Source organism: Silene latifolia, chromosome X, assembly GCF_048544455.1.
Source record: "Silene latifolia isolate original U9 population chromosome X, ASM4854445v1, whole genome shotgun sequence".
NCBI lineage: Eukaryota > Viridiplantae > Streptophyta > Magnoliopsida > Caryophyllales > Caryophyllaceae > Silene > Silene latifolia.
In genome coordinates, this window is record NC_133537.1 from 338,214,831 (window position 1) to 338,237,707 (window position 22,877).

Below are 22,877 nucleotides of genomic sequence, written 5' to 3' on the forward strand. Positions count from 1 at the left end.
TGAAAAATGTGCTTTTAGCTTTTTAAGCATGACAACCTATAACAATTAAATAAAACAAGTGATTAAGACGGGGGACCACGAAGAGTATAAAAAAGAAGCCAGATGTCTCCATCTCACACCTGCTTTTACCTACAAGTCTACAACTCCACTATAACAAATGTTTCATATGAATGCAGATAAAACACATGCTGGAATAAAAGGGAGCAAAAAGAATAAAAAATTGGACATGGGTCTTCCATGGAGTGCGAAATTGCGTTGAAATTCATTAGAATATATAAGCACAGTTCCCAAAGTAACGTTTAAACCAACAAACCAACATAAAATTAGCACAAAATTACAAAATTTATGCTAAAAGTAACAATCTTTTTCTCCAGTTCTGGGTAAAGTTGATACCTTTATTCTTCTTGTTTGTTCAAATTCCTGAAATTTTTTTGGGAATGATTTAGATGCAGTGGCGGAACCAGGATTTATAATTAGCGGGTTGAAAAATTTCAGGAGTGCGAATGAGGTAAACTCGAAAAAATTTCAAAAAGTTCTAAAATTTTGAAGTTTTCACTACTAGCCCCCTAGCTCCACTGCTGACTAGATGTCATATACAAGAAAACTCATGATCTGGTTACTGTCAATTCTGCTAATTTTTACTGCATTCTGTGATGCTGCATCATCTCTGAGCTCAAATGAGCAAGCTTTGATTACCCTTTTTAGCAGTTGGGAAGCTCCCAATTCTGTAAAAATTAAGTGGGATTCTTCCAAAAATGCCCCTTGTTTATGGAAAGGTGTTACTTGTGATCATAACAGGAATGTAGTTTCTTTGAACTTGTCTAATGTTGGTATTTCTGGTTATTTAGGGCCTGAAATTGGGCAATTTGGTCATTTAGAAACAATTGATCTTCATTCTAATAACTTTTCTGGGTCAATTCCTGTTGAAATTTGCAATTGTGGGTTGCTTGAGTATTTGGATCTTTCTTATAATAATTTCACTGGTAATATTCTGAAAAAGTTTGGAAATTTGCAGAATTTGTTGTATCTGAACTTAATTGGGAATTTATTGGTTGGTCAGATTCCTGAATCATTGTTTCAGATCCCTGGTATTGAGTATGTGTACCTTTCTATTAACAATCTTAACGGGTCTATTCCGGTGAATATAGGAAATGCTACTAATCTTGTCGATTTTCAGGCGTATAATAACCAGTTATCTGGTACTATACCATCTTCTATTGGCAATTGTTCATATCTTGAAACTTTGTATCTAGATGGGAACCTCCTTGTTGGTGAGATACCCGAAAGTGTGTCAAATCTTGCGCGTTTAACCGGTCTGTACTTAGACTTCAATATGCTTGAAGGTAGCATTCCTTTAGGTTCTGGTAAGTGCAGGAACCTGCAGTCTGTTGATTTGTCGTACAACCGATTCCAAGGGAGTCTTTCCTCAGGTCTTGGTAACTGTAGTAGCCTGACAAGCTTCTCTGCTGTAGGTAACAATTTGATAGGAAAGATCCCGTCTTCTATTGGGTTGCTTACAAAGCTGTCGGTGCTTTACCTTACGCAAAACTGGTTTTCAGGAAATATACCTGCAGAGCTTGGAAATTGCAAGTCTTTGACTGAGCTCCAGCTGAGTGATAATAACCTTGGGGGCGAGATTCCGAGTGAATTGGGGAAACTAACAAAGTTAACCCTCCTTCAATTATTTAATAATAGCTTGGTAGGAGAGGTTCCGCTTGATATTTGGAAGATTAAAACCCTTGAGGCAGTTCTTATTTACAATAACAGACTTTCAGGTGAGTTGCCTTTAGAAGTAACCGAGCTCAGGAATCTGAGGAATCTTACTATTTCTGAGAATCAGTTCACCGGGATGATCCCTCGGAACTTAGGAGTCAATAGTAGTTTGGAAGCGGTTGACTTCACGAACAATAAGTTCACTGGTGAAATCCCTCCCTACATTTGCTCTAGTAAAAGATTACAAGTACTAGACCTCGGTTATAATATGCTAAGCGGAATCTTACCGCCTAGTGTTGGAAGTTGCTCTAGCTTGACAAGGTTAAGAGTGGAACATAATAACCTCACAGGGGTACTTCCTGTATTCGAGGAGAGTCATAGCCTCTATTTAATTGACTTGAGTGGAAACCAAATTCATGGGAAAGTGCCTTCGAGCCTTGGGAATTGTCGTAGTCTTACTTGGATTAATCTAACCATGAATGAGCTTTCGGGTTTCATACCTCCGGAGCTTGGAAACCTTACTGAACTTCAAGCTCTTTTTCTGTCACAAAATCGTTTAGAGGGCCCACTTCCACCGGAGCTTAGTTATTTGCATAAGTTGATTAATTTAGACTTGTCTTTCAATTCTTTAAGTGGAACGATTCCCCTAAGCCTAAGAAGCTTGACTTCATTATCTGTCTTGGATTTGAGGGAGAATCGTCTAACCGGAGGAGTTCCGATGTATTTGTTTGAAGTTAAAAGTCTACAAAATCTTCAACTTGGGGGCAACTTATTAGGAGGGACAATTTCTGCGGCCAGTTCATCGATCATGTATGCTGTGAATCTTAGTAACAACGGTTTGACCGGTCAACTGCCCGATTTGTCAAATATGGTTAATCTACAGTTTCTGGATGTATCTCACAACTGCTTGACCGGAACCTTGGACGGTCTTGAAAATATGCCTGCTTTACTAGAGCTCAATGTCTCGAATAATCTCTTATCTGGTCCTATACCCTCAACTTTGATGAAGTTGGTTAACAAGTCACCGTCATCCTTTGTCGGGAATTCGAAACTTTGCTTCGACTGCAGCCTCTCTGGTAACTCCACTTGTGAAAAAAACATATACTATATCGGAAATTGTAGTACTACAAAAAATAAGCATGTGAACCATCTTCGAAGATTTGAAATTGCGATTATTGTCATTGGAGCAACTCTTGTGACAGTTATTGTGGCTCTGTCTCTATGTTATGCGTATGTCAGGTTCAAAAGACGGTCCATAACAGATATTGAAGACTCTGGTAAAGACGGTTCTTCAATCAAGTTTAGCAGGATAATGGAATCTACTGAAAATCTTGATGACATGTATGTCATCGGGAAAGGAGCTCATGGAATCGTCTACAAGGCTTCTTTGGGTCCGGAAGAAGTGTACGCGGTTAAAAAGCTTATATTTGGCGGGCAGAACGGTGCAAATAAGAGCATGGTTCGAGAGATTCAGACACTCGGAACTATTAAGCACAGGAACTTGGTGAAAATTAAGGATTTTTGGTTGAGGAATAATTATGGCCTAATAATGTATGAATACATGGAGAACGGAAGTCTTGGGTATTGTCTTCATAGGACGAGTCCTCCTACGACATTAAAATGGGATGTAAGGTACAAGATTGCTCTAGGAACTGCCCAAGGGTTAGCATATCTTCATTTCGACTGTGATCCTGTTATCCTGCACCGTGACATTAAGCCTGAGAATATACTCCTGGACTCTGAAATGGAGCCTCACATCTCTGATTTTGGTATAGCTAAGCTTATGGATCAACCATCTTCTTCAACACGGTCAATTGCGATTCCTGGAACAATAGGTTACATTGCACCAGGTATTCTAAGTAACTGATCTAGTTCCTCTAGACTACATTATTTCTTTTTCATTTCTGATAGATGAAAACCTTAAGGTGATGGTTGAGGCCCAACTATTATATTTATTCCTATTACGCCCCCTAACTCGAATGCCCATTGGGCTTGAAGAGTGGCCTGTGCTGAAATTCCACTTCGTGAGTTATTGGGGTTGCCAGGATTTGAACCCGTGACCTCTTGGTCACACTGGCTCTGATACCATGATAGATGAACCATTTCAACCAAAACCTTAAGCAGTGACGGATCTAGAGCTCACAATTGGGTCACTAGGGTCTATTTCAGGATAGTCAAGGCAAGTCGGGTTATATTGAATTTGTAATTGGTTAAGTGGCTGTCATTGCGTCTATTTATTTTGTTCTGAGCCAAAGTTTTTATGTTAAATGTCATGTCGATCTTAATCAGATCATTACTAAGCTAGTTCATTGTCGGCCGTCAATCTAGTGGAGTCGTTATTAGGCCACCAGTCATCTTGGGGTTGGATGGGATTGGACTTGGTTGAGACAAGCATAGTTTTGTTAATGTATTATACAACTGGTTGTATATACAATTTATACAATGAAGTTGAGCTTTGTTACAAAGTTGTCGAGTTTTATTAACAAAATTATCGAGTTATGGTACAAAGTTATTGAGCTTAACAGAATAATTATTAAACTCAATAACTTCGTAAAATAGCTCAATAACTTGTAAAATAGCTCAACAACTTTGAGGCGGTTGTACAATACTATTATACAACTGGTTGTAGGATAGTTTTTGTGATTGTTTATGGGGTTCACCTCGAGCTGGATTTCCAAAGTTCACCAGCATTCTATTCGTCAGGTTGGTTTTCCGGGTTGGGTGAGGTTTTGCCTTGCTAGGCGGACTGTATAGGCTCGTTGGTTTGGGACTTGGCCGATGCAGATTTTTAAAAGTTTCTATATAGTTTGAAGATTGTAGAAGCCCAAGTAAAATCAAGCCCGTAGGTCTTAGTGATAGCATACAGAATGTTAGAAATTTGTACAAGAGAATGAGTCATATGAGAGCTGTAAAATGACAGCTGTGGTCCCTCTGTCTTTGTCTGTACTAGGAAGATCCTTCTAGGGTGTAGAGCTCAAGGTGTATTTAAAGGAACGGCATCTTGTAATCAACACAACACAAAAATATATGAAGCATATGCAGCCGCAAAAGGTCTGACATATTTTCCTTCAATTCTGCGTCTAAATCCCAGAGTAAAACTCATATACATTCGTTGATAATCATGGCACAATCTCATAAAATCTTCATGGTATCAGAGCTATGTGCTCCTGATTATCAATTTATCATTGAATGATGGTCAAACTGCTGTGAGTTATCTCTGCTCTTTTCTTTTCTGTTTTTGCGTAAAGTTTGAATCTTTTTCTCCCTTTCTGTGTTTATTCATCATGCCTGGAACTGAAAACCCTCAGGCTGACAATCAGCTAGTTTTGTCTGACCCACTATTCCTTAATCCTGCTGAGAGTACTCAAATCATAAAGATTACTCCGGTATTGTCTGGAACTGAGAATTATACCATGTGGAAACGTCAGATGGAGTTAGCACTTTCTGCAAAAAGAAAGTTAGGATATGTCACAGGAAGTGTACCAAAACCTGACAAAGATGAGACCAAGATAGAGGCTTGGTATGCTTCAAATAACCTAGTCATATCTTGGATCTTGCAAAGTGTCAGTGAAAGAATTAAAAAGCTCATAATGTTTACTGAAACTGCAAAGGAAATTTGGGAAACCCTACAAAGAAGGTACACTGTTGCTAATGGGGCTAGGAAGTTTAAGCTTAACAAAGAGTCCTATGAAATCAATCAGGATAAGAGAAGTATTGAGGAGTATTACACCCAGTTACAAATAGTATGGGATGAGTTGGAAAACATGAATAATTATCCTGTTGTCACAAAGATTAGTGCTGAGATGAAGGTATACTTTGAGGCCGTTGAAAAGCAAGCTGAGGAGAGAAGGCTTTTTCAGTTTCTCAATGGATTGGATAAGGATTATGCCACCTTGAGGAGTAACATTCTGCTTATGAGTCCTCTACCCACAGTAGATGCTGCTGTATCCATCTTTCTACAAGAAGAGTCACAGACAAACAATGTGAGTGGTGGAAACAATCAGGAGGCCTCTGCTCTCATGGGAAAGGGGGAGAAGGAAGAAAAGCCTGAAGATGCCTGCAAGCACTGTCGTAGGTCCAACCATAAGTCTGAAAAGTGCTGGGAAGTACTTGGATATCCCAAAGGACATCCTAAGCACAAGCAGAACAATGCTAGGTTTGCTCCTAATGATCAGGGATATGGAAATGACAGAGTGACTAGGAACTATCAGAGAAACTCCAACTATCCTCAAGCCAACAGATTTTCAAACAACTTCAAAAAGAACCAAGGCAACAAGAAGCATGCTGCCAATGCAAAACAAGATCAAGGTGAACTTGCCTCAGCCATCAACGCTGTAACTCAACAACTAGAGAATCTTCTCAAAATGGTTCCTGGAAGCAGTGGCAGCTCAAAGACAGGGGGAGACACTGATGATGAATTGGAGTGCAACTATGCAGGTATAATCAGTTGTAACACTATCTCTCAATGCAAATATGAGTGGATAATTGATTCAGGGGCTTCAGATCATATGATAGCTCATGAGTCTCTTCTCTCAAATGTTGAGGTTCTTGTCAAAAGATTAAAAATTAACCTACCCAATGGGGGTGTGGCATATGTCACACGTAAAGGGGAAGTTGCCTTAGACATAGGTCTGGTTTTGAAAAATGTCCTGTATGTGCCAGATTTTAAACAAAACCTAATGTCAGTTCAGAAGTTAGCTAAGGATAACAATTGTACTATAACATTTCATGACACCCACTGTTCTGTGCAGGACTGTTTTAGTGGAGAGATCAAGGTCATAGGAAAGGCACTCAGTGGTCTATATTACCTCACAAATAACAGAGTCAATTTCAAGAAAACAAATGGTGCAGAATCCAAGAACAAAACCAGCAACACTCATCTTGTAGTTGGTAGCATGCCTATTTTGAAATTTTGTAATCCTAAGGCAGATTTGCTTACATCTCAGCCATTAGTTTCAAATCAAACCAAATGTAATGTTGGATTATTAATGAATGAAAAGAAAAGTTATTCTCCTTATTCCATTTGGCATTATAGATTGGGTCATGCACCATACTCAAAACTCAAAAATATTCCCTCGATAAAGTGTAAACTGTCTGATTCTCATGATACAGATTGTTTGATATGTCCTATGGCAAAATACACTAAGCACCCCTTTCCTGAGAGTCAGACCACTGTTGCCCGACCTCTTGATCTGATCCACATAGACATTTGGGGGCCTTATAAGGTAGCCTATAAGGGAAAATTTAAATACTTTCTGACAATTGTTGATGAGAAATCAAGAGGTACATGGGTATATCTTTTGGAACATAAGTCTGAGTCTTTTGATACGTTAAAAATGTTCTATGCTTATGCCAATACACAATTTGGTAATAAGATAAAAATCATTAGATCAGATAATGCTCTCGAATTTGATGATCAACATTGCAAGAAATTCTTTAGGGAAAATGGGATTGTACATCAGACTAGTATTATTGACAGACCCCAACAAAATGGGGTGGTAGAGAGAAAGCATAGGCATTTACTTGAAATAAGCAGAGCTTTGAGGTTTCACTCTGGTCTTTCCCTTGGCTATTGGGGTGATTGCGTGTTGACTGCTGCACACCTAATCAATAGACTCCCAAGTCCTGTTATTAAAAACAAAACCCCATATGAAATGATTTATGGCAAGCCACCTGAGTATGAGCATTTGAAAGCCTTTGGATGTCTTGTAATGGCTTATAATCCTCAAAGAAATAAAGATAAATTTCAGCAAAGAGGGGTAGCTTGTGTGTTCTTGGGATATCCAGTAAATCAAAAAGGATACCGTGTGCAAGAAATTAGCAGCAAAAGAAGGTTTGTATCAAGAGATTTGACCTTCTATGAACACGTGTTCCCTTACTCTCAATCCGGGAAGGAAAAGATCAGTCACATGATGCCCCCTGAGTGTCCTCAAGGAATGGTAATGACTGATGTTGCTGATATTGAACACTATGACAGTCCAATCTGTGAAAATGAAAATTCAGATGGACAAGATGCTCATATCAGTGTGGATGAGACACAATCAGCAATAAATGAAAGTGCTCCCATAAGAAGATCCACCAGAGACAAGAGGACACCAGGTTGGATGACTGATTTTGTACTAAACCAAACAAGACATAACAGTAAAAATGATGTTCTTGAAATACAAACTATAGCAGAAACAGAAGTACAAAGCTCATTTGCCAACATGGTCAATAGCATTTCTGAAAATGCTGAGCCACAATCATTCAATGAGGCAGTCACTGAACTGGCCTGGGTGGAAGCTATGAATAAGGAATTGGAGGCCTTGGAAGCAAATGACACTTGGGAGATAACACCACTTCCCACGGGAAGAAGAGCCATTGGATGTAAGTGGTTATACAAACTCAAATTCAATCCTGATGGTAGCCTTGAAAGACACAAGGCCAGGCTGGTAATACAAGGATGTAGACAGAGAGAAGGTCTTGACTACAAAGAAACATTTGCTCCTGTGGCTAAGATGACCACAGTAAGGGCTCTTCTGGCTATAGCTGCCATGCAGGGCTGGAAGACATGTCAAATGGACGTCACAAATGCCTTCTTGCATGGAGATTTGAAGGAAGAAGTATTTATGCAAATGCCAAAAGGATATGAAGGGAAAGGTGATAGAATAATAGTTAATTCTCATCAAAAAAGGGGAACAGATAGTCTAGTATGCAAACTGAAGAAGTCACTCTATGGGCTTAAACAAGCTCCAAGACAGTGGTTTGCCAAGCTATCCACCACCCTCATTCATACTGGTTACAAGCAATCTAATGCTGACCATTCTTTGTTTGTCAAGGTCCAAGAGGATAATATAACTGCTATTCTCATATATGTTGATGACATGGTGATAACAGGCAATGATGACCAAGAAATATTCAAGCTCAAGGCTGTTCTCAGCTCTCAGTTCCATATGAAGGATCTAGGCCAATTATCCTATTTCCTAGGGTTAGAAATAGCCCACACTTCTCAGGGAATATTTGTGTCCCAAAAGAAATACACTCAAGACCTATTGGGTGAATTTGGCATCAACAAGGAAAGGTCTCTAAAGGTGCCCCTTGATGCTCACACTAAACTTGAACCAACCAAGGGTATCCCACTGCCAAATCCTGAAATATACAGGAGATTAATTGGAAAACTCATATACCTTACCATTTCCAGACCTGATATCTCATTCTCAGTACAACTACTGAGTCAGTTCACGCGGGCTCCTACTAGTGATCATTGGCAAGCTGCTAGGAGGGTCCTCAGATATCTCAAAACAGCTCCAGGGCAAGGCATTCTCCTAGCCAATTCATCTACGGCTAGACTCACTGCTTATTGTGACTCTGACTGGGCCTCATGCCCCTTCTCCAGAAGGTCTACTACAGGCTTTTGTATCCTTCTGGGAGCATCACCTATCTCTTGGAAATCCAAGAAACAGTCTATCATAGCTAGATCTTCTGCTGAAGCAGAATACAGAGCTATGGCCTTGACTACTTGTGAAGTCACATGGCTTATGGCTTTGTTAAAAGAATTGGGGATGAAAAATCTCAACTCCTCTCTTCTTAAATGTGACAATCAAGCTGCTATCTCCATAGCTGCCAATCCTGTGCACCATGAGAGGACAAAACACATAGAAGTGGACTGTCACTTCATCAGAGAGAAAGTTGCTCAGGGAGTGATCCAGCCATCATATGTTCCTTCTTTCAGACAACTCGCAGATGTCCTAACCAAGCCCTTGCCTGTGTCTCAACACAAGAAGCTTCTGACCAAGATGGGAGTGATGACCCTCCCACACTCACATCTTGCGGGGGAGTGTAGAAGCCCAAGTAAAATCAAGCCCGTAGGTCTTAGTGATAGCATACAGAATGTTAGAAATTTGTACAAGAGAATGAGTCATATGAGAGCTGTAAAATGACAGCTGTGGTCCCTCTGTCTTTGTCTGTACTAGGAAGATCCTTCTAGGGTGTAGAGCTCAAGGTGTATTTAAAGGAACGGCATCTTGTAATCAACACAACACAAAAATATATGAAGCATATGCAGCCGCAAAAGGTCTGACATATTTTCCTTCAATTCTGCGTCTAAATCCCAGAGTAAAACTCATATACATTCGTTGATAATCATGGCACAATCTCATAAAATCTTCAAAGATTCGCTACTGTTTCTAATTAACGATAAATTCCCCTACATGGATAACTAATCCTAAAATGTTTCATGTAACAGAAAACGCCTTTGCGACTACATGGAGTAAGGAGTCAGATGTGTACAGCTATGGAGTTGTTTTGCTCGAGTTGTTAACCAGAAACAAAGCCGTTGATCCATCTTTTCCAGACGGAATGGATTTGGTTGGATGGGCCCGGTCAGTATGGAGTTGTTCAGAACAAATTGATAAGGTTGTTGATGCTGCATTAATAGAGGAATTTATGGACAGTAAGGTCATGGAGCAAGTATATGATGTATTTTTCATGGCCTTAAGATGCACCGAAAGGGAACCGAAGAAAAGGCCAACTATGAGAGATGTTGTGAGGCAGTTAGAAGATATAAACCCTACTTCAAGAACGAAAAAGACTCCTCATCGTGATGTGGATCGTGATTGAAGGTCGCGATGACCGTATTTTGAGGCGGGGTAATGGCTGCATTTACGGAGCGACGACCGGGGATTACCCAAACTGATATTTCAGATCATGTACTCAACCAAGTTGTATAAAAATATGCCTAACCTCCTAGAATTTTGCTTGGAACATTTGTGTAAATATTAGTTACATACTTACATTGATTTTGTATCTTCATATATAGAAGATTTGATATTTTTTTATACTGTACTGAAATGTTTGAGCTGAAAAAATATCATTTTTTTTGTTGGAGAGAAAAAGGGTGATTATAGTACCCCAAAAGTTACAGTACAAGCTATTAGACTAGGTTGCACTAAAAGTCCGCCTAGCAAAAGTAGTGCAACTAAGCCAAATTTAAAGATTACATAAACTAGCTTTTGAACCCGTGCCCGCACGGGCGATCTTCAAAATTGCATTACAAATAATTCTTATATTATAATCGGAATTGTCATAATTTATATGTAAAAAAACTAATTAATGTGTCTTTAATCGAGTATAAACAAATAACTTTTTGTATATCCTACATCATATAATAACTATCATACCCTAAAAGTATAAACGATGTAAAACTGTTTAAGGTGAATATTATAGATACGAATCATACAATGTGAAGTCCATTTTTGAGCTACTATTGACCACGGGAACAATGTTTTAAACCCTTCTCCAATCACTTTCCAAAAATATTTCCTAAATGCATTTAACAGACGATTGTCTTCCAACAGACGATTGTCTTCCAATAATGAAACTTCATATATAACACAATTGTTATTACGCAAACTGGATTTATTGTAAGGCGGCACATGTTATTTTCCTACCCCGTTAATGTTTACGTTCTAATATGCATTTGAGTAAGGACGTATGAAATGATTTTCCTACCCCGTTGGCATGTCAATGTTTACATTCCAATACCCCGTCTTAAACTTAAAACGGATCAAATAAAATATACTCCCTCCTATCCACTCTTTCCTTCCTCTTTGGGGTGGGCACGGAGATTAAGGGTGTGGAGTATAATATTGATAAAAATATGAGTGGGGTTTGGTAATTGGAGAGAGGTATGAATAATTAGGATTAAATATTAATAAAGGAGATGGGTGGGGTTTGGTTATTGGAGAGAGGTAGGAATAATTAGAATTAAATATTAATAAAGGATATGGTGGGGTTTGATGAGTGGAGAGAGGTAGGAGTATAATATTAATAAAAACTTTCTCAAAAAGTAAAGGGGAAGAAAACCTGAATAATCCGTTTTAGGAAATAGAGAAGAAAATAGTGGATAGGAGGGAGTATAAGAAAAAAGCATAGTATCTAGGGATTAATAAACAAATTGTCCAATTCATCGAAGAAGGGTGTTATTTAACCCCATTTTAAGAAAAACCAACTATACATTTATAATGTGAAGTTTTAAAATGGTGGTAAATGCAATGGTCGCGGACATGAATTTTTAAGTCATTGGTTAGTATTGTATTGTCTCTTGTGTAAAGTTATATGGTAGATATTCTTTAAATTGGGTAAAGTTATATGGTAGATATTCTTTAAATTAAGCTCAGAGTACCTGCAAGTTAAAAGAAGTATTGTGAAGGATAAAGTAGAGCACAAAAAAATGAAACAAAGGATAATTTATTTAAAATATCAATTTATATGAATTTAATATTAACCTCAATTTAAATATGGTTAGCGATAATCATCTTAAGTTTATTGAGGAAGATTTTATGGAGAATAATATGCAATATTCATTTTGATCATCATATATTATATCATCATCATTTATATGCAAAAAGTTTATCAACTAAGAATATGGAAAATAATATCCAATTAAATGCAATATTCATTTTATCATCCTATCATTTATATGCAGAAGGATTTTCAGTTAAGAATATTTGTGATTATGCCGGATTTTCTGCCTTTCTTACTTAAATAGATTTAGATTTTCAATTTTTTATAAAGTCAACCGTGACATTGTTTTCATGTGTTTTATATGAATATATGATTGCCTTTTTTTAAAGAAATTTTATGAAATCATTGACTACGAAAATGTTGCCTTTCTTAACTGACTTAATGGGAGTTAACAATAAGATAAGGACCTAAACTATGTTATGGAGTACTTTTTTTTCATTAAGGACCTTAACTTCTACTTTGTATAGTTAAGGCACTAAGTAATAACTCCGTCTAATTTTACTGTTAACTCAAGGTTGTCCATCATTTATGACGAAAACCACATATTAGAAAAATCAAGTGCTATGTGTTCTCTTGTGATCTCGTATTCATCGAAACACTTTCGCTATGCACCCAACACTAACTACCCAATTATATTATTTAGCTCAACATGACAGCATCCTTACTAAGCTAAGCACTTATTGACATCACTGTTTGCCCAACATAAAGTTCATCAATGGAAAATTTGTGATGCTCAACTGCCCATTCTTAAGCCGTAGATTAGGGTCCCAAAACTGCATGATATGAGGTTAATTTAGGGGTGAGTTAATCCTTAATTAAGTTAAGATTGCAAATACCTTTAATTCGGAAGGAAAGTAACGATTCTAAAAACGGATCAAAAGTTTGAGAAGCAACGGAAAGGATCAGACTTCAATAATTCGGAAATTCGAAAGTGTAATGCTCATGTTTACAATTTGAAGCAAGGTTATGTGACAAATGGAAGGCTACTCACGGAGGTATCAATAACATCTAGTTTTTAAATTCTTGTTCATACAAAGTACAAACATTTAGAGAAAAAAACAAAAAAACTGAACCGTAATATGCCAAAATTCTGCAGAAATCGTAAAGGACCAGTCATAGCAAAACAAAAATCATAACTTTATTCAATTAACAATCTGATAGAGAAAAACATATGAAAATAATGTAATCATGTTACCTTCCTCTTTAATCTTTATAAGTTTATTAAGGGAATCTTTTTTTAACAAATCATAATCACGCTGATGATTATGAAGAATAAATAATAATGTAATTTTTTTTTGCTAAAAAATCTATGAAAATAATGTAGTATTTTATTGTGGGAATGACACTTGGCAGAAGCCATCTGCTGATGACACGTGGCAGATGGTTTCTGCTTTAATATAATATATGATGTTTAATAGGAACTAGTGTAGATCCCGCGCAAATGCGCGGTTTTTTAGATAATAATAATATTAGAGAATTTAATAATTATATTGTTGGTATTTAACTCCATTTGAAATTTAATTATAAAATTTACTATTAGTAACTTTGTATTAAGAGCTAGAAAAGAGATTGTTCAACACTTTTACTCCGTATATGATTGTCGGTTTTACTGAAATTATTTTATTAACCCCGCTTTAAGAAAACATTGTTTTTAATTATATCACTATATCTACTGAAGGCGTTATATAAACAATTAAAAAAAAGTAACCAAAATCTAAGTTTATATATAATATGGAGCAAAGATGGATATTAAGTTAAAGTGTAAAAAAAATATATCATTAAGTAAGTTTTTCTTTTTTAGAAGTAATAACAATTTATTAATACTCTCGACCCGTAGTACGTTTGTATCAAAAGATAGAATAATAGAATTAATTAGAAAATATTTCCTAAAAAATGTTATTGGTCATAATGTTTAGTTTAAAAAGAATAATAATAAAATATTTACATCACACTGTACACATATTTAGTGAAATTTCATGTATGTGACATAATAAGAATATCCCGTTAATATGTCTATGCAAGTTAAAAGAAAGAGTAAAAGGCGTATGTGAAAGAGCAATACCCTTTTTAAAATGGTATAGAATTATTTTTTGTATGAAATTAATCAGTATGGTCCAGTTGTAAATATGTTTTTATGAAGCTCATTTATAACTTAAGTCAAAGTTAATCATGATGGCCCAGTTATAGATATGATGTTAAGAAGCCCATTTATAGCCTAATTCATTTAGGCGGGAAAACTTTAGAGATCTCTTATTCTTTTAGTTTAAGGGGGATTCTCTAGTTTTTTTTGGTAAGGAACCTTTCTTTATTGCTGCCAAAAAAAAGGAATTCTCTAGTGAAATAGATGAAAATAAAGTATTTTACCTAACATTATCGAATATTCAAGTTTAATCAACTAGTCGTATGCATAATCCAATTACAAATTTTGCTTTCAACGATCCTGAAAGCAAAAACAAACAAAAAAACACAAATTTCATAATACAATGCGAACATCTGTATGTTAGACAGTAACATAGTTGCTCAACGTAGACCATACGAAAAGCGCGTTGTTTTTCTTAATTTTTACAATTATTGCTCATGATTCTTTGACCATAAATCTTTCTTTTACCCATCAAAATTTCTCCGCAAAAAATGAAAAACTTTAATAATAATTCGAAATAATACATATTATCTACGAGTATTATTAATTAAATAAAACATAATAATACGAGTCTTGAGAAAATTTACGGAGTAATATGGAATGAAAAGAGTATCTTGACCTTAACCTAGAGAAGGCAATGGGTCGTACCATGCCGGCCCAGCTCGTCGTGTCTAGTCACAATTTTGGCCCGGCCGAGGCGCGGTCAATCTTGTTTTCGGGCTGTACTGTGCCGGCCCACTTTCCCCACCCCCACCGTGGCCCACCCCTTGGCCCGGGTCAAGTCGGGCCGGGCTCGTGCCGAACTCATGCCGCCCTTCGTGCTTCGGATATTTTTAATGGTTTTTTAAATAATTTATCCTGGAAACTGTCGTGCTCGTCGTGCCTGGCCCATCGTGCATTCGTGCCTCGTGTCCAGACACATTTTTTTTTGGAATTTTGGCGTCGCGGCCTGCTTCTTACCCGGTCGTGATGGACCTGAGCCACCTGGTTTTTTCACCATACCGTGCCCGTGCCGAACTCGTGCCGGATTCGTGCCGCCCGCCTTGGCCCAACCCGAAATGCCTATTTTACCTTAACCACTAGATTGCGATATCTCAAGTTCACCTTTGAATTAATTTCATTAAAAAAAAAAACTCGCAACGCGTCGTTTTAACTGTGAAATAATGAAATACACTGAACTACACTTCCAACTTTTTTTCAATCAATTTAGGGCAAAATCAGAAGCAAAAATGGCGGGCGTTTGATTTTGTAATCGAATTTTTAATCACCTCAAACCCTAGATCGATCTTAGAAGCAGAGAAGAAGAAGACGTTAATGAATTAATTTAATTCTAAAAATTAGTTTTTTTTTTTTTTTTTAAAAAACGGTATTTTTCCGGCATGGGAGCTCAAGCTAAACCAATTGGCTGTTATCATGCTTCTGTTCAGGTATCTATTAATCTTCTTAATTTCTTACTTATTTTTTATTTATTTATTTGTTATAATGTTCATATTTTGCTCGAATTTTTTCGATTTATTTTGTAGAATTGTATACGAATTATGCGCATTTGATAGTGGATTAATCGAAGTACGAGTATGACATTGTTGTAGTTTTATTTTTAATTTTGATGCTTTGTGGAGCTTGTTAGTTGCGTAATTTTGGATGTAATTGTTAGATTTTGATTGTTTTTGGTGGAAATTGAGTTAATGTTAGTTGATTTTGGAGGTAATTGATAGATTTTGTTTGGTGTAGGAGCTTATTGTTATCGATGATCTTCTTTCGGCTATGGTCGGAATTGAAGGACGGTATATTTCGATAGGAAGAGTTCGTGGTAAAGCTGATGAAGTTACTTTTCAGGTTGATGCTTCTATGGATTTAGCTCTGCAGGTGAGAGAGCTAGCGATACCGGTCTAGTGGCTTTTTCATATAGTTGCTATTTAGAATTGTGGCAATGTCGTGTTGTTTTTACGTGTAACTCTTCTAGTATGAAGCCGAGATGACCATAATGCGATGTATATCAGTAACCTTCTGAACGTTAATAGTGTGGTTCTGTAGTTTCAACTTTCAAGTTGTATGAGGAACAATTCTTGTGTGAGAGCTAACTAGAGCGTCCAAGTGACTTGTTCAATATTGCTTCTGCTTAGCAATGTCGTGTTTTGTTTGTAAGTTATTTTGGTATGAGACGGAGATGACTACAATGCGATGTATATCAGTAGCCTTCTGAACGTTAATAGCGTTGTTCCAGAGTTTACTATTCTGGTATTAGAGCCAGGGCTAGTGACTTTTTCATTATATTTATTGCCTGGCAATGTCGTGTTGTGTTTTTACACATAACTATTCTGGTATGAGACTGAGATGACTATAAAGCTGTGTATAGTAAGATGTTAATAGCGCGGTAATAGCGTGGTTCCATAGTTATAAGTTGTAAGAGGAACTATTCTGGTATGAGAGCTAGTTAAAGCTGCCGAGTGACTTGTTCAATATTGTTTATGCGTAGCAATGTCGTGTTGTGTTTTTACGTATACCTATTCTGCTATGAGATGGAGATGACTACAAAGCGATGTATATTAGTAACCTACTAACCTTCTAAACGTTTATACCATTGCTCCATAGTTGTAACTTGTAAGTTGTAAGAGGAACTATTCTGGTATGACTTATGAGAGTCATCTAGAGCTGTGGAGTGACTTTTTGTCTTTTTCAATATCTTTTCTGCTTGGCCTTGTTGTGTTTTTATGTGCAAATTTTTCTAGCGCAAGACCAGTGCCCCCCCCCCCCCCCCACCCCACACACACACACACAAAATAAATGAAAATTATGAATTTCGTTGGTGAAATTCTCGAAGGTTGCTACTTTCAGTCATATGTAAGAATCTGTAATTTACGCATATCGTAGGAAAAATAGGACTAAAGGTTGCTTATACCACCGTCTCATGTAATTCCACTCACAACTTGGTTTCTCATCACGTTGACTTGTGGGTTCTTCTTGTGAAAGGCCTATGTCTCTCAAATGAAGCGTATTTTCTGCCTGATTGCCATATGTCCTTCATAATATTAAGCTCTAGATCTGCCAATTGTTAATTGGTCTGCTGCAGGAGTTGGCAAAACGTGTCTTCCCACTATGCGAGAGCTATTTGTTGATTGAGCAGTTTGTGGAGTCACGGTCACAGTTCAAAAAAGGACTGGTCAATCACGCCTTTGCATCAGCATTAAGAGCACTTCTGCTGGTAATTTCCGTGGTTCATCGCTTTATATCTTAGCCTGTGATATCATTACTTTCTTGCCTACACGTTTCTTTGTGATTTTTTTTTTTTATAATAATTTTTATCTTGGGTTTGCTTTGTGGCCGTTTTGCCCGTCTGTGATGCTTCCAAATGGAAGATAAAGTAAATCTCAAACCAGCCTTCACAATTGAATGTTCTTCCAAATACGTTTTGGTGTACATGAGATGGATTTTTCAAACTCGGTTTTCTATCTGATTCTAATATTGGATGTTGTATACTTGTATATCTGTGCATCTCTAGCTGAATGTCATTCCTTCTCATTCAAGTCTATACATTCCGATTTTGGCAATTTGTTACCAGGATCATCAGGCTATGGTGGCTCAGCTGGAACATCAACTTCGTCTTAAAAGTCTTTCACTTCAAGGACTGTGGTTTTATTGTCAGGTTTGACTGTTTGAGCCTTTCGTAACTTGAGCTTGGCACACTATTTGGCTTTGTATAATTTTTATTTATTTTGATTTATCCCTTGTAGAAAAGGATGGGGCCGATGAAAGCGATGTCTTCTGTGATTCAGATAGCTTCAACTGATGATTGTGTTGGTGTTGCTGTTCTTAACCTTTTGCAAAGCCAGGTTGAAGTTCAACTCAATAGCTTGTTTTCAGAGGGAAATACTATTAGGTCGTGTTTATTTGAAATCATTATCTTATTCACTGAATGCCTCCTGTTGATTATATTCAGGCTAAAGCTATGGCTGGTGATCACGTTGTAAGGTCTTTGCTAGAAAAGATGACACATTGTGCAAGCTCTGCATACCTTGAGATACTAGAAAGGTGAGATTTATATTATCTTAAGCGAACATTAAATATTCAGACGAGAACATTCTCGATCATTCCTCAAACTTAATTTGGTGGCAACATTGGCATCCCTCTACATAATACTCAGTTCAATACTTGGATTTCACCTTCCTTTCTTAAATTTTAAATATGGTTGTTTGAAATCGTACTAGACTCAACTTGCATTGTTATTAGGTGGGTGTACGAAGGAGTTATTGATGATCCATATGGTGAGTTCTTCATAGCGGAAAACAGTTCTCTGCAAAAGGTATGCAGTCATACAGTAAATGTAAGCCGTGGAATTGGTCCTTGAATTTGCGCTCCGTTAAACCCTCAATTGTATCAGGAAAGTCTCAGTCAAGATTATGATGCCAAGTATTGGAAACACCGATACAGCCTCAAGAATAGCATTCCCAGTTTCCTTAAAGATGTTGCTGGGACAATTTTGACAACTGGAAAATATTTAAATGTCATGAGGGAATGTGGCCATAACGTGCAGGTTACGTGGGTTCAAAACTTGATTCATTTTATTTAATTTTTGAGCCCAGGGAAAAATTATTTTGATACTCTTTTATTTTCTACCTTTGACATACCTGTAATTTGCAGGTCCGAGTATCAGAAAATTCTAAATTACAGAATTTTGGTTCCAACCATCACTACCTTGAATGTATCAAAACTGCTTACGATTTTGCCAGTGGAGAATTGTTAAATCTCGTAAGAGAGAAGGTGTGTCTCAGTCTCTACTCCTGTTGAGACTCCATACTTTGTAGATTGTGTGTCAGCCGTGTCTTTGTTGAAAACTCTAGTTCTACATTTAATCTCTCCCCCTTTTTCATGACTACAGTATGATCTTATGGGGAAGTTGCGATCCATTAAGCATTATCTTCTTTTGGACCAGGTAATTACTTGCATAGTTATTTAATTAGACGGCCTCAAGTTTTTGTGTCCTGACTGGTGATTATTATGCTGTCACCAGCTAAGTCGGACTCCTTAACAATTTGCTGCCTGATTTATTTAACTAGTTGATCTCCTAGTATTTATGACTTATTTTGTCCTGAGGTCAGTTTGCTCTGATTTATTGTGGAGTCCCTAGGAAGCTGTATGGCTCACAGCAATGTCTAATCTGCTATATTTAGTTCAAAAATTGCTGGGTCAGGGCCACCTTTTTTTTTTTTTGTTATTATTTTTTTATAGTGGCGTTTAAAATTTTGCTGTCAAATACTAAATGCTATTTTAAATGGGAAGTGGGGAAAGAGGGTCACCCACATGTTGTTTGTAGCCTTACTTTGTCAATGAAATTGCAGAGAGGCTGTTTGGCTCAGTTGGAGACTGCCTATTAGGAACACGAAAAAATTTACTTGGTGAATATTTGATTATTCCTTCGAACCAAGAACTGAATTTGCCTTCTAATGGTGCTTTTAGCTTTGTTTAAATGGAAACTCTTATAGATACTTATCTCAGATTTGTAAGTTAGAGTTTGAGTTAAACATTTCAGGGGGATTTTCTAGTTCATTTTATGGATATTGCTCGAGAAGAGCTGACCAAAAAAGCTGAAGAGGTTTCGGTGGAGAAACTGCAGGTATTTCTTTCAGTCGTTTTTTTGTCTATTTTTTCGTCTCAATGCTATGTTATTTGTCATGTTTTAGCCTTTTTTGTTTTTGTTTTTTTGTTACGGGAGGCGAAGATTGTATCTGAAATACTTTTGTTATTTAGTCACTCTTGGATCTTGCCTTGCGATCCACTGCAGCTGCAGCTGATCCTTGTCACGAAGACTTGACTTGCTGTGTAGTAAGCTCCTGCTTTCCTATTATCTTTCTTCAAAATAAGACGTCCCTTAAAAATCCAATTGTTCATTATCAACCTTTAGCTGTCATTTTTGTCATGTAGGAAAGATCTACTTTGCGTAAAAGATTAAGCATGCTCAAAGATCTTCAAATTAGTGATGGTGTTGAGCATGATCATCTTGAAGAACCTGCAAGCATTACTGGCTTGGAGGCATTTTCTTTGAGTTACAAGGTAATTAAGATTGCCTTTCCTTTTTAGTTTTTAAACAAAAATATATTTTTATGTGTGCTTCTTCCGTGCAAGATTGTCTTATTTATGCTTTTCCAACCCATCTATTGGATTTTGGCAACAGGGACTCAGTTTCTTAGCAAATTATTAGACTTCACACTACTCAGTAGAAAATATTTAAGAAACTCTATGCTTTGTGCTCAGGTACAATGGCCATTGTCGCTTGTCATATCTAGAAAAGCCTTGACAAAGTACCAGTTAATATTTCGCTTCTTGTTCCACTGTAAACATGTCAGTCGCCAGCTCTGTGGGGCTTGGCAAGTGCATCAAGTACGTTCCTTGCTCCATCACTCATCTCTAATGTCATTCAAGGCTTCTATATGGTCTTTTGCATGCACATCCTAAGGTAGAACTCACTATGTAGGGAGTTCGTGCAGCTAAGATCAAGGGAACTGCAGTGTCCCGTTCGTCACTTCTTTGTAGAAGCATGCTAAAGTTTATGAATAGCCTTCTACATTACTTGACTTTTGAGGTACATATGAAGAGTATCTTCTTCTATTATTGCTTATCTTGTTTTACTTTTTTATTATTGTCCTCACTTTCTGTAGGTTTGATGAAGAATTACTCTGCCTTTAGCATATGCATTCGTTTTATGCTGTCTGAGGCTATATCCCTGCTCATTCGTTGACTCTTTGCTCTATTATAAAAACATTACTCAATTGCCTCAAATGTGCCCTTAACTCTTGTGTTAGAGAACACGAAACGTATTTCCAAACTACCGATAAGAATGTTGTGATGACAATTGCGAGTAACTGCTACACTTACAAGTTACAATGTAAGCAGTGCAAACTGTTTAGGGGGTTATCTTACTATCTAGTATCTAGCATCCCTTCTGCCCAAAGAAATCATATATCTTAGTTTACTTCTTGCCGCAGGTACATATCTTAACTCTCTGTCTATGTTCTTCAGGTACTTGAACCCAATTGGCATGTCATGAATACCAGGTTGCAGTCAGCTAAAAGCATAGATGAGGTATTAATAATGAGTACATGTCAATAAGGGCAGCTATCTCCATGGTTTTTTAATGGAGATTTTAGATGTTAGATGGATAGTTATTGCTGGCCAGGCAAGAATTGCATGCGGTGATCGTTGCCCCAGTAGGGCGCTGGCTGTTAAATACGTAGTACCATTTTACTACTATTGATTTTGTCAATTTGCCTTGAACAGGTTATCCAGTATCATGATTTATTTCTACAAAAATGTCTTAGAGAGTGCATGCTACTCCTACCTGAACTTCTGAAGGTCAGAATTTACCCGCTTTAGTTTACTTTTATTATCATTATAAAAGCACCCATCAAGTGCCTCGGCTCTTCGCAGGATCCCTTAAATAGATTCTGGGGAACCATAATACTTTGAGCCATGATGACATGTCTTTCTGTTGGTTGTGGCTGACTCTAGACCTCACAAAAAACATACTGAACCCAGATGATTCAACTTGTAAGTTGTAACTGACCTGTCTAAAATGGCCATTGAGCTGATAGTACCACACTCGCAACATAAGCAAACGACCTGAGTTTTTTTTTTTTTTTTTTTTGATAAGGTAATAAAACTAGATTGATCCTCTAAGGTAGGACCAACCTATCTCATCCTTTCGAATGATAGAGGTAAGTTGAAGCCAGCGGTTTTCAAACCACCTCGAAAGAGTTGGACATGAATGTCCAATAGAAGCCATAAAGTCGGCAACTTTGCTGAGTTGAATTGCCAATATACCCAAATTAAGTTGATATGAACCTGTACACAATTCGAGTGACCCCTTTCCCGGGTCTAGACACTAACATTGACTGCTCGACAAATGCAGAAGATGGAGAAGTTGAAGCTTATATGCCTTCAGTATGCTGCAGCAACTCAGTGGCTAATCTCTTCCTCCATTGAGATAACCAAACCGCCATCTGGTCGTTCATCTAAGGCACTAAAGTTTACAGAGAATGCCGGAGTTACAGATGCTGTTCGGTAAGTCAACTTTAATTTGTGGCCCTGCCAACTAACTTGGTCACCCTCGTCTCACTGTGATTCTGTGAATTATACAACTGCAGGAAATTCGAGGAGGAATTCAATACTGAACTTCAGAGCCTTGGACCAATTTTAAGCAACCGTTCTCAGGCAGAACCGTATTTGACTCACCTTGCTCAATGGATTCTTGGCGTTGGGAATGAACAATAAGTTTTCTATTCTGTTTGTATTATGAAATGAATTCTGATTGTATAATGAAGAATGAGACGTATCTCTGAATATAGTCATCACTTGTATTTAAGGACTTTTCTAGAAATTAAGGGTGATATATTTTTAGTAACCTTAGTTTCGACATGCTCTATATAATGTTTGAAGACGGACTAGATGCAAACGAAGGGAGATTTAAAAAGGTACTCCCTCTGTTCTATTCTAATCATTTGTTTGCCTTTTTTTTTTCTATTCTTTGTGAGGGTTAAAAAGGTACCTATTTAAAAAACCAACCAGGGCCCATGGTGTGTCATGCTTGAGCGTGACTAAGTAATTCCGCCATGTCTGCAAGAAATTTCTGTGGGTGTTCAGTTGTTTCTGGTTGTTCGAGTGATTCTGAATTGACAGCCTGTTCGAAAATTCTGAGTTAGAAAGTGAATGACGCTTTGTTTGCTGTTTGCGATAAATTTCCTGTGTG

At 37.3% G+C, this 22,877-nt stretch overlaps 4 protein-coding genes across 4 annotated transcripts in view; all 4 read left to right on the forward strand.

Annotated features, from left to right (window-relative positions):
* The window catches only part of LOC141619251 (large ribosomal subunit protein eL38-like), a 135,882-nt gene extending 129,151 nt beyond the window's left edge, over positions 1–6,731 (forward strand). Inside the window, exon 4 of the mRNA XM_074436278.1 lies at positions 6,634–6,731. The gene's annotated coding sequence lies outside the window, so the exon portion shown is untranslated. The remainder of the gene's footprint in view (positions 1–6,633) is intronic.
* Positions 184–14,370, forward strand: LOC141619245 (uncharacterized). Its single transcript, XM_074436272.1, has 3 exons — positions 184–3,563; positions 9,938–10,572; positions 14,323–14,370. The coding sequence occupies exons 1-2, from the start codon at positions 587–589 to the stop codon at positions 10,309–10,311; spliced, it is 3,351 nt and encodes a 1,116-aa protein (XP_074292373.1). The 5' UTR covers positions 184–586; the 3' UTR covers positions 10,312–10,572; positions 14,323–14,370.
* Positions 5,266–6,731, forward strand: LOC141619249 (uncharacterized). Its single transcript, XM_074436276.1, has 2 exons — positions 5,266–6,150; positions 6,465–6,731. The coding sequence occupies exons 1-2, from the start codon at positions 5,304–5,306 to the stop codon at positions 6,473–6,475; spliced, it is 858 nt and encodes a 285-aa protein (XP_074292377.1). The 5' UTR covers positions 5,266–5,303; the 3' UTR covers positions 6,476–6,731.
* An 863-nt stretch (positions 14,371–15,233) lies between the features above and the next one.
* LOC141619252 (gamma-tubulin complex component 2) lies at positions 15,234–22,532 on the forward strand. The gene is made up of 19 exons (XM_074436279.1): positions 15,234–15,564; positions 15,869–16,003; positions 17,208–17,339; positions 17,697–17,780; positions 17,869–17,967; positions 18,075–18,166; positions 18,365–18,437; positions 18,516–18,668; positions 18,776–18,895; positions 19,014–19,067; positions 19,665–19,748; positions 19,883–19,957; positions 20,057–20,185; positions 20,387–20,512; positions 20,607–20,714; positions 21,152–21,214; positions 21,410–21,484; positions 22,041–22,192; positions 22,276–22,532. Exons 1-19 carry the CDS (start codon positions 15,517–15,519, stop codon positions 22,400–22,402), a joined length of 1,929 nt encoding a protein of 642 aa, XP_074292380.1. The 5' UTR covers positions 15,234–15,516; the 3' UTR covers positions 22,403–22,532.
* The last annotated feature ends 345 nt before the right edge of the window (positions 22,533–22,877 follow it).

Excerpts from the sequence above, each read along its gene's own strand:
- LOC141619245 (XM_074436272.1), top strand. The coding sequence starts at position 587 with ATGTCATATACAAGAAAACTCATGATCTGGTTACTGTCAATTCTGCTA. Across the intron at positions 3,564-9,937 it reads AATAGGTTACATTGCACCAG|AAAACGCCTTTGCGACTACA; the intron begins GTATTCTAAGTA and ends TTCATGTAACAG.
- LOC141619249 (XM_074436276.1), top strand. The coding sequence starts at position 5,304 with ATGTTTACTGAAACTGCAAAGGAAATTTGGGAAACCCTACAAAGAAGG.
- LOC141619252 (XM_074436279.1), top strand. The coding sequence starts at position 15,517 with ATGGGAGCTCAAGCTAAACCAATTGGCTGTTATCATGCTTCTGTTCAG. Across the intron at positions 17,968-18,074 it reads TTAACCTTTTGCAAAGCCAG|GCTAAAGCTATGGCTGGTGA; the intron begins GTTGAAGTTCAA and ends GATTATATTCAG. Across the intron at positions 19,068-19,664 it reads ATTATCTTCTTTTGGACCAG|GGGGATTTTCTAGTTCATTT; the intron begins GTAATTACTTGC and ends TAAACATTTCAG.